General features: G+C 52.6%; 1 protein-coding gene across 6 annotated transcripts in view; it reads left to right on the plus strand.

The window, feature by feature from the left end:
* RASSF7 (Ras association domain family member 7) overlaps window positions 1-9,704 on the plus strand; it is a 34,312-nt gene extending 24,608 nt beyond the window's left edge. For 3 of the 6 annotated variants that reach the window (XM_027642273.1, XM_027642275.1, XM_027642277.1), the window contains exons 2-6: window positions 5,744-5,897; window positions 6,088-6,986; window positions 7,957-8,131; window positions 8,790-8,900; window positions 9,602-9,704. In XM_027642273.1, the coding sequence (XP_027498074.1) occupies window positions 5,795-5,897; window positions 6,088-6,986; window positions 7,957-8,131; window positions 8,790-8,900; window positions 9,602-9,633 (1,320 nt within the window). In that variant the 5' untranslated portion in view covers window positions 5,744-5,794 and the 3' untranslated portion in view covers window positions 9,634-9,704. Of the gene's footprint in view, window positions 1-2,729; window positions 2,777-3,941; window positions 4,056-4,084; window positions 4,835-5,743; window positions 5,898-6,087; window positions 6,987-7,956; window positions 8,132-8,789; window positions 8,901-9,601 lie in introns of those variants that run through there. The other 3 variants (XM_027642274.1, XM_027642272.1, XM_027642276.1) reach the window with 3 other exon arrangements.
* The last annotated feature ends 1,100 nt before the right edge of the window (window positions 9,705-10,804 follow it).

The raw sequence follows: 10,804 nt of genomic DNA on the forward strand, positions 1-10,804 counted from the left end.
CCTGACTCTTCCTGCCCTGCTCAACATTACTAGCCTCCACAAGTGTGTTAGTGTGGGTCTGTAATTTTGGGGAGGAAGTGGAGCAGAAAATCACCAAGCCTCTATTTTTCTCCTAATGGATGGTTGCTGGCATAGTGCTTATGGCTCTCCAGAAATCTGTCTCTTTGGGCAGCTCCTGCAAGATCCTCATGTATGGGGCTCATCCTCCTTGGGCTTCCAGGGGACTTTGGTGGTGGTCTGTGACTTCAGACTAAAGTCATGCTTCAGCTCTTGAGCATGCAGGTGCCACAGGATATAGTTTTTCTTTGACATCTTTTGTGTGCAGAAAGCCCTTGAAACATTGATGAAACTTCTGCAGATGCCAAATGTGCATTATGCATTGTAGGATGCCCACAGAAGACACTGCTTGCTGTCGAAGTGCAACGGTGCTTGGGAGTGTGTTTAGACTGGGGTCCATCTGCACATCTCTGGTAAAACTGCACCTTCAGGTTAAATTACTGATTTCAGTAATTTGCTGATTTTTAGGGCTTGCTGTCAGGCACATCATATCAGACTGGGGAGCTGGATGGGGGATGGTGGGTGAGCCAAGGATGTGGGGGCTATTATGGCCACCCCTAAATAAGCTGCTCAGGTGTAAATTAGAGCTCCATGCCTGCTACTTCCTTGCTCCTGGGTGCTTGTGGTTGCCTTGCGTAAGAGCTGGTGGCTTCCATGGGCCTGAGGGGTGAGTAACGCTTGCACACCTTCCCTGTGACAGGGAAGTATAAAAAGCTGCCTCTCTGGGCTGTGACCACTCTGGTAGGACTCGTTTGTCATCTCTTGAGCACATTTAACCACTGTCAATGCTTTGTGTTGGGTTGAAGTAACCTATTTGCTGCTCTGGTTTGGAGCCCTGTGCAGGTATCCTGCCCAGAATCTGATGGCCCCAATGCTGAAGGACAAGACGATGACCTCTTTGGTAGGTGGCCCTCTTGACAACTTTGCACCAGGCCAGGGGATGTGTTCCTTCAGGATTCTGGGGCCACCATCCTCAGGACAAGCTGGCATGATGGAAAGGGCATGTACCCAAGTCGCTGTATGCAGGGGTTTTGTCTGTTGCTCCTGGATGCAGTGCAAGTGACCATCAGTGATCCTCAGAGCCTGCTGCACAGACAGCTCATTCAGAGATGTCGATGGTCATCTCTGCCCAGTATGGGAACTGCCAGCCCTGGGAGCGCCACACTGTCAACCCTTGCCATGGCTGACCTCTGCCCAGTGCTGGACATGCTAGCAGTGTCAGCGTTGACTGTGGCATCACCTTCTGGCCTGAGAGGGACATGGCATGGAAAGCCCAGCAGAGCTGCTTGATCCCTGCAACAGCCCAGCTGAGGGCAGGTGATGCCACTCCGAAAGAGGGACTCAAGGCAAGAGGACACTGTTGATGGTCTGGAGGGAAACCTGGACCACAGCCCATCCCCTCCTACCTGCTGCAGGATGAGTGTTGTCAGGAGACTTTGGTTCTTTATGGATCTTCTCTGTGTTGGGTCACCTCTCCACATCTGAGTAGAAGGGAGGCTTCTCCCCCACCAGCGGTTTCAGCAGGCAGACAAGTACTATCTCTTCCCTTTGGTGTCCAGGAGCTGGGCCCAGTGCTTTGGGCAGTGAGAGACTTCAGGAAGTATTAAATAGCTGCTGGATGTGTCACCACAGCACTTGATCCAGGGCAGTGAGTCACAGTGAGCCTGCCAGCATGAAAGGTGGTGGCACGGGGCCACCCCTCCCCTCCCTGCTTGATGTTTTCTTATGTATTGGTTTATTTTTTATTTCTGTGCCTGGGATGAGCATCCCCCTGGCATTGGGTGGGAGAGGAGCAAGAAGGTCAAGTTCAAAGTAGGAATAAAATGACTGACAGTATCCCAGCATTTTCCTGGAGTGTATCCAAAGGAATGCAGAGCTGCTGTTCCCCGTGGACACCTTGGTGCTTCATAGATAGGCTCATCACAGCCTGCAACAAGTACAAATACATCTTTATTAACTATGAGTCTCTATGACTCTACCCCCAGCCCAAACCCTGACCCGAAAGGCTGGTCTTCTCAATTCTTTTCAGTTTTAATTACACTTTCTGTGAAGCTCTCCCTGTGGCCCTGCTCTCCTGCCGGGGGGTGGACATAGCTGGGGAGGTGAACCCACAGAAATGTGTGAAACCCTGGTGCTGGCGGGATGCTCATCTCAAAACCTTTATGCTGGTCCCAGATGGTCCTTATTAGGAGCTCTGGTAGAGGTCTTTGGGACACTCTGGGGTTTGGGTTGCAGGATAGCCTTGCTGTTGAGTGCAATATGGGTGGTTTTTTTCTGAACCAGATTTTTTTTATTCCTGTGTGTGGCAAAATGTGGTAGAAAGGCTCTTGCAAAGTGCTTGCAGTCCTTGGCTGGAAGGTGCTGTCTCAGCTTCTGAGGGACCCTGTGGGGGACACGGCAGGGGTCCCTGCAAATCAGTGGTGGGAGGGTGAGTGCACGTGTATTATTTCAGGTCCAGGGAGATCACCAAGCCCTGACAAGTCCCAGCAGCCAATCAGGGTGGCAGTTTGCAGGAGCAGAAGGTTCATCCTCCTGCACATGCAGAAATGCTGCTTCATCTCCTCTTCCTTTAGCCTGACAGTTTCAGAGAGGCTGGAGACAGCAATGCCAGTAAACAAAATAAAGCTGCAAGATCTAAGATTTTTAATTTTAAATTTTTTTTTTTTTTTTAGTGTCAGCATTTGAAATTCCGACTCTCAGGAAATCTGTTGAAGTCATGGTATGAATCATCCCTACTCTCAATTTTAGGACATATCGTATGGGGACGGGAGCAGAAAATTAGTCATTTTTTTAATCTGCTTCTGATAAAAATTGTTTACAATTCCACAGTGGTGGAATGGTGGGGAAAAGAATAAAATGAGTGGCTGTCATGTGGCCCGGCACCTGCAGCCACCTGCTTGCTTCCCTGGTGCTGTTTTGGGGCAGCAGCAGGGCCTGGCAGCTGCCTGCACTTCTGGCTTGTAATCAAAGTGACCTCCTAGGGCAAATACAAACAGGCAGCTGGAAATCTGCCTCCTGTCCAGAAGCTTCTCTCCCCCAAGAAAAGCAGTTCTTGCTCAAGGAAAAGCCCATTTTTCTGCTACCTGGTGGTGTAACAGAGGTATCCACTGTTAATGCAGGTGGTTGGCAGCAAAGCTCAAGAAGAAGGGGGTCGTATTTTCAAGTGGAGCAATGAGACTGTCCTCCAGCTGTTGGGTTTTTTTGACTGATGGTTAAGAGCTGGGTGGGCTACAGCAGAGGTGATGTTGGGAGTGAGGTGAAGGCTTTTAGGTTTATTGCCTGGTGGGTTTTTCTGAACTAGGGTGATACTGGCATAGTAGGATATTGGGAATGAGATGCTGTGTTAAGGTTGTGATGTCCCTTCCAAGCAGGAACTGGAGGGTGCAAGGAGCACTGGAAGTTTACCTCAGATGAGGATGAACCTTCATCTTGTCAGCTCCCCTATGAGCCCAGAGCTTTGGAGGAAGGGGGCAGCCAGGCTGGTTTTGGGTGGGAGCTGATCCTCCCTTGGAAGGCAGGAGGGAGCAGCCCCCAGCTCTATTTAGCACCCTCTTCAAGGGGACAGATAACATCCTGTATCTGGCAGAGAGCTGGGCACAATGACTCCCAAAAACCCCAGTTGTTACAGTGAGTGATCAGTTAGTTAACAGGGACCTCCTGTGCTTGCAAAGATCTAAGGAAACAATAAAATCGACTGGGTTTTGGGGTGCTGGGGAATGTGAGAGGGAGAGATGCAGCGAGGACGATGCCCTGGCTGCTTTTTTGTAGGCGTTTCTCTCACATGAGGAGAAAAGCTGGCTGCCACCGCTCCCAGCTTTTTGGCAGTGGTGTGCCACGTGTTGGCTGCTGGTAAATGATTGCCCGGGAGCGCCAGCCAAGGCGGGGCCAGAGGTTGGTGCGGGGTTTGAACCCAGACGGGTGCCTGGGACCCGTGTGCCGGCAGCCATCCTGCTTCCACAGCCCGCAGTGTTCGGCAGCCACTGGATTTCTCGGGCAAGGTGAGACTGTGTGGCGTGACTCAACAAGCTGGGTTATTTTTCTTATTTATTTTTACGCTCCTGGCCTCCTTACCGGGTCATGGCACAGGAGGTGGGATTTTATACTAGCTGGGTCCCTGGCAGGGGGATAACGCTCCCCGGGATGTGTTGCCGCTCCGATTTTGGCATTAGGGTACTGCTGAGAGGGAGGCTGGGGTGTGTCTGTTAGTGTACAACAGTGGTTTCAGGGTGAGCTGGGTGGTGCCGCAGTGGCACCTGGACTTTGCTCCATGCCAGGGGACAGTTGCAGCTGTGAATACACAGGATAGGGGGAGCAGTGCCAAAACCCAGCTTTAAAATTAAATTGGGTCAAATCTTGTAAATTTTGGTAGTTTAGGGCTCTCAAGGAGGTCAGTCGAACCCAATGTGCCCTTCATCCCCACCGGTTTTCCCCGGTCGCTCAGCCAAGGCAAACATGAGCTCAGCGCTGAGGTATTTGCGCTGCTCTGTGCCCATGTTTCGGAGGTGGGCAGGGAGGTGGCACCAGCAGGACCCGGCACCTGCACCGAACAGCCTCACCTAGACATGTCTTCCCTATTTCCTCCTCACCTTTCTCACACCGTGACTAAAATTCCTCGTCACTGGAGATAGGACCCTTCAAGCCCCCGCCTTTGATTACTCAAGTAGGCAACAAAAATAATGAAGGAATGTTTAACCTGAGTTCAAGCTTTCTCACAGCCTGGCTGCAGACTTGGGACAGCTGGAGCACAGGATGGAGGGGCTGCAACCACATGGGTGAGGTTGTGAAAGCAGTTTGTGACCCTCAGGACAGAGGGCCTGGGAGTTTCCTGTCTATGTTCCTCCATGCAGGGCCTTCAGACAAGACTGACACTACTAAAAACAGTATTATAACAAGGAAAATAGAGATATCTTTGTGCAGTGTTTGAAAACAGCATAAGCTCAAATATTTGAATTCTTTACAGCTTGTGGTTAATTTTTTCTTGTTTATGACAGTTGCAGTTGAGCTGCTGGAAGAGGCAGGAGTTGGGTGAGCCCAGGCTAACAGGTGTTGTTTTAAGCTAGAAGTAGCTGATGGGTTAGAGTTGAGTCCGACCCCAGTGTTCGTCAGAGCCTGGGCTTCATCATGGGTGTTTATGCCTGGATCCCTCTCCCAAACCTGACTTTTGGTCATGTTTTTATGCAGAAAGAGGTATTATTTTAATTTCTTAATCCCTCTCTGATAAATTGAGATGGCTATAAATAGATTAAAATATGCATTGTCTGCACCTTCCCTCAAAATCCCATTGCAAAAGCAGGCAGCCAGTGGTTTCTCTGCCTTTTCCAATGTTTTTTTGAAAATCCTCCTGTGCCATGCTGTCAGATTGTCAGAGAAATTGCAGTGAAAGTCTAGCAAACCCATTAAAAGTCTGTGCTCACAGCAGAAATTACCTGGGCATCCTCTGGACAAGGTGCAGTTGCCCAAACCCCATCTCTTCCCATCACAGACATGAGGGAAAAAAATTATTTTTCTTTGCAGATGAATATCAGTGTTTAATAACATCAACAAAAATGCAATCTGTGCAGGGCAGCAGCAAGTCTTGGTCTAGGATTCACCCACGGGATGATGATTTAATGACACTGCTTTTCGAGTGCCTTGTATTCCTTGTTAGTGGCTTGGGATGGAAACCTGGTTTCTTTTTTCCCCACAGGCAGCCTGTCCTGCAATGACTCAGTGCACCTGAAGCCCAGCAGTCGTGGGGATGGAGCTGAAGGTCTGGGTGGATGGGATCCAGAGGGTTGTGTGCGGTGTCTCAGAGCAAACTACCTGCCAAGAAGTGGTCATTGCCCTGGCACGGGCCATCGGTGAGCCATCTCCATCTGCTGGGGGGATGCCCCATTTGCAGGAGCTTCCTGGGAAGGGGAGACCTTGGGTGGGGGGGGGGCCTGCTCTGCAGCTGTGGGGATGCCACCAGCTGCTGCCGGTGGGGCAGCAGCCTCAGCACACAAGTGCTGGCCACTGCTTTCCCTAAATGATATGCTCACCTCCCGGCAGGTCAGACAGGCCGCTATGTGCTGGTGCAGAAGCTGCGGGAGAAGGAGCGGCAGCTGCTGCCGCTGGAGTGCCCCCTGGAGTCCCTGGCCAAGTGTGGACAGTATGCCAACGATGTGCAGTTCATCCTGCGGCGGACAGGCCCCAGCATGACCGAGCGGCCCTCCTCAGAGGGCGCTCCGCAAGCTCCCGAGAGGACGTTCATCCGGGCCAGTTTGCCCATCAAGCCCAGGCTCGCCAGCATGGATGCACCCCGTTCTCGGGAGCCAAAAAAATCCATGACCTTCAACTTGGGTCCTACAGGCTCCAGTGACCCGTTCACTGTGAGCCGATGGAGGCACCAAACACGGGAAGGGATCGACTTAGAGGGTGGTGGGATTGTCCAACCCTCCAAAGAGGAGCTGTTTAGGAGGGTGCTGCAGCAGCAGGAGCAACTGCATTCCTTGGAGGCCCATGGGGACACCCTGGAAATGGACCTACGGCTCTGGGAGCGCAGCCGGCTTGCCGGCCAGGAGAATGAGATCCTCTATCTGGAGCAACTGGTGCGAAGGAATGAGACAGAGCTGGGCGAGGAGGAATTTTGGCAGAGCGAGCTCCGGCTGGAAAAGGAGTGTGAGCGAGAGCGGCAGGAGCGGGTTAGAAGCCTGCGGGCCAGCCTGGAGGAGTACACCCAGAGGATCTTTGAGCTGAGTGCGCGGACTGAAGCCCTGCAGGAGGAGATCCAGTGGGAGATGGCTGAGAGGGCCAAGAGGGGGAAGGAGATCTCTCTACCCAGCCCCATAGAGCTGGAGGACATGGCCACCAAAATGAAAAGGGACCTGGAGGCCAAGGTCAAGCAAGGCACCCAGCTGGAGAGCAACCTGGCCAGTGTGGAGAAGGCCCTGGAGGAAGCTGAAAAGAACCTTCAGGTAGATAGGAGTGGGTTGAGCCACCCCATGGGGTAGTGGGACTTTTGGGGAGGGGATGGGACCAGCTTTCCAGCCCCATGGACCAGTGGGTTGAGTGGGGTTAGTTACCTTACCTGGGCAGTGAATGTGGCACTGAGTGCCACTCTGACCCAGCTGGCACAGGGTCCCACACCCATCGCTCTGCGTGCAAGCTGCATCTGGGCTAAGGCTCCTGCTGACTAGTGCCCTGGGAGCACAGCATCACCCTGCTCCAGCACAGACAAAGGTGCTGGAGAGCAAGTGGTCCACATGTGGGATTGGTGGCACTGGCACAAGGGTCGATGTTATCTTGGATGAAGGAGTCACAGAGGGCATAGCACAGGTCCTCATAGTGCCTGTGCACAAAGCCTTTTGACCATGTAAGCTGTGCAGGGGCTCAGGCTCATGGCCGGGGGCTGCAAAGTGTGGAGATGGCAGCTCAGGCTGAGCTGTGATGCCCCCCCCAGCTCACCTGTTGCAGCCCCCCAACATCAGGGGGTCAAGGGGCTACATGACTCCTGCCTTCTGCCCACTGGGTCCCCTTCGGTGGAGCAAAAGCAAAAAGCTTTCACCCAGCCAGGTAGCTCTCCTTCCCCAGCTGGCCATGCTTCCAGCATCTTGCCTTAAGCATCTCATTTGTGCTCGGCATCTCCCAGCACAGCAGCAGCTGCCATTTGCCGGCTGCTCGCACCCTCTTGTGGAGATGCAGCAAACCAGGGCTGTTCCCAAAACAATGCCTTCTCATCGCCACTGCCTGAGCACCCTCCTTCCTGCAGACCCTCGGAGAGAGGCAGCTGAGCCACAGTACTCCTGAGGTCCCCTCCACTGACTTTGGCAGAGTGAGCCTCAGCTGGGGGAGCAGCCCCAGGGGTTGTATCCTCAGGTTGTGGCCTGGGGACATAAGGGGAACATGCAGCTCATCCTGTTCCCTCCCTCGGTGTGTGTTTTGCAGGCCCAGACCCAAGAGCTGGAGGAGTTAAATAAGGAGCTGAGGCAGTGTAATTTGCAGCAGTTTATTCAGCAGACGGGGGCCACGGTGACTGTCCTGCAGGCCAGGTCTGAGGAGGATGCCCAGCCGGAGCCGAGCCCGTGCGAGCTGCCAGCCTACCGGAGAAACGGAGGTCAGCATGCTGCCGCTGGCTCGGCCACAGGGGCTGCTCCGCGGGACCCCTGCCCGCTCCCTGCCTCCTTCTCCAAGGCGTCAGTCCCAAAACTGGCTGGTTCTGCCCTGGGCACTGAGGTTAGGCAGCAGGGATGGGGTTTGGTGCTGACACGACAGTCGTTCACCACTCCAGTGGGTCTGTGAGCTTTGCCACCCCTGGGGTTCCTTCCTCGCCCCCATTGAAGCCTGGGAGCTGCTCGTAGACATGCTCAGAATTCAGATCCTGCAGTGCTGCTTTAGGGGCTGAGGTGGCTGCAGGGAGCTTTCCTTCCCAGGCTTGCTGCATGTCACCGCAGCAGCTGTAGCAAAAAGCAGGTGGCCAAGGGCCAGCATCAGTCCCCAGGGACTGTGGGCTGGTGGGGACAGGCTCTGGTCACCAATGACCTCTGTGTTTGGCAAGGGAAGGGTGAGTGTGGTGCCCAGGGCCATGTCTGCATCCTTGAGGGACAAGAGGAGGTGGGGGGGGCTCTCACAGAAGGGGACCTGGTCATTTCTCCTCCAGAGCACCTGGAGTGGGTGACATGACTGCCCTCCCGCACTGCAGCAGCTGTGCCCAGAAAGCAAAGCACAGGATGTGCAAGCCCTGCCTAAGCCAGGTGTATTTCCCTGTCCTGTAGGTTTTCCTCCCACCGCTGGTACCGACTCGCCTCCCCGAGTCAGCACCAAGCAGCTCCTCAGCCATCCCAGGACCCTGCCGGAGCCCCTGGTGTCCAGCCTGAATCCCGAGGGTACGTATGTCCCGTTGGGGCCCTGGGAGTATGAGCAAGTCTGCAGAGATGGGTGGGAAGAGGGGAGAGGCTTTTGGTGCCCAAAATGGGCTGCAGAGAGCAAGCGTGTGCTGGTAGTGGGAGGCTGGAGCTATTTATAGATGCCATTAGGAAGCACAAAGCTCACACTCCAGCAGTCTCTGCTCTGCTGCCAGGGGCTCATATGCTGCTAGTCCTGCTCTCTGCCCTGCTGGGAGCTGCAGAGGATGGTCCTCACCCCCTCTCCTGCCACTCTGGGCTAAGACCTTGCTGTGATTAGGGTCGGGAGAATTTGTATCCCGTCTTTTACAGGAGCTACTGTTGCTCCATCTTAGCAACCAGTTCACCTCAGACCCCTTTCTACCTCCTGTTACTCTTTTTTCACCTTGCACCTGTTTTTGAGTGCTGGAAAAGTGAGCTGTGGTGTCCTTGCCCGCCGTGGCAATGCTGCCTCCATCCTGGCATCCCCTTCCCACCCACGCCACCATTGCCTCAGCAAAACCCTGCTGCCGTCCTCCTCACTGCCCAATACATCCACCCCCATCTTGCCAGATGCTGCAGCATCTGCATGTCCATCTCCCAGGTTTTGCGCTCACGTACATCCTCTTTTCTGCTCCCCTTTTTGTGAGCGCTTGCCCACCATGGTGGGATTGCTCAAGTGGTTTTTTTTTCTTGTCTTGCAGTTGTATCAACCAGGCAGAGCATCTGGAGGTAGAAGGGCCCGGGCAGTGGAGGATCAATTGCCTTGCAAGTGTAACTGTATAAATAAACCATATTATATATATATATTTTATATTTTTTTTTTTTACTGCTTTATATCGTGAATGGATGTGGACGGCCAGACAGAGTATTTTTACAGACTATAAAATAAAACCAGAGACTGATGACACAAAGCAACCATCTTCCCCTGCGGATGAAAGTGACCCCCTTCTACTTTTTTTAAAGCAGTTTCTATATTCAACAGAAAACAGCGGTGGTCCCATTCTGCATAGCCTCCTCAAAAGACCCATCATGCATTTGGAAAAGTCCTTGTTCCTTTTACTAAGGGAGCAGAACTGCAGTGGAGACCTGCCTCGAGACTCACCTGGATGGAGCAAGTTAACAGATTTTACAGCATCTGGTTGCAGCAAGCAGGGCCATGACAAATAGCCTCTTCACTGGCTGCAGGGGAGGCACAAGAGCGGCTTTAAGACAAATTTCTGGCCCCTCTTTTCTTATATATATTATAAGAAACCTATAGTAGAAGCCCATTTTCCATGGTGCCATGGACCACACTTGAAGAGAGCAATGGGGCACAGAGCAGGAGCTTAGTTTTTCAACTTGTTTTTAAAATAAAAAATTGCAGAATGAACCCTTCCCCGATGGTGATGTGAGTGGGGAGCAGGACCAAAATGCTCTTGGTGACATTTCCCCTGGGGGGTTTTTTGATTCTTTTTTCTGTTTGTTTTTTTTTAACTCTTGATGGCCAGTAGCTACTGTTTTATTCATCTGTCCTCTGTCCCAGTGGGTTGCCTTGTATTTTAATTGCAAAACCAAAGTGGTTTGGGGAGGGGATGAGTTTGTCCAGATCCTCAAGCCTGTTTTCAACGCGTCATATGCAAAAAACATGACTTGGGCACAGCATTCACCGTAAAATCCTGCTTTCCCTGTGCGAATGTAATCCTGTGTGCTGCAGATCCAGTTTTCAATAAATCTTTGGGAAAGGATTTGAGCCAAGTGAGCGTGCTGTTGTGGGCAGGGTGAGCCATCGCTGACAGCTCCTGGTCCGGTGCCTGACAGACGCATCTGAGCTGTTTGTGCACCCTGCAGCTGCCTCTTTCGTTTCCAAGCCATCTCTTTCTATTTGCTGAATTAAAGTTGTAAGTATTTTATAACCGACTGAATCT

This window comes from Corapipo altera, unplaced genomic scaffold (assembly GCF_003945725.1).
Source record: "Corapipo altera isolate COAL_440 unplaced genomic scaffold, ASM394572v1 23b, whole genome shotgun sequence".
In the NCBI taxonomy this organism is placed as follows: Eukaryota; Metazoa; Chordata; class Aves; order Passeriformes; family Pipridae; genus Corapipo; species Corapipo altera.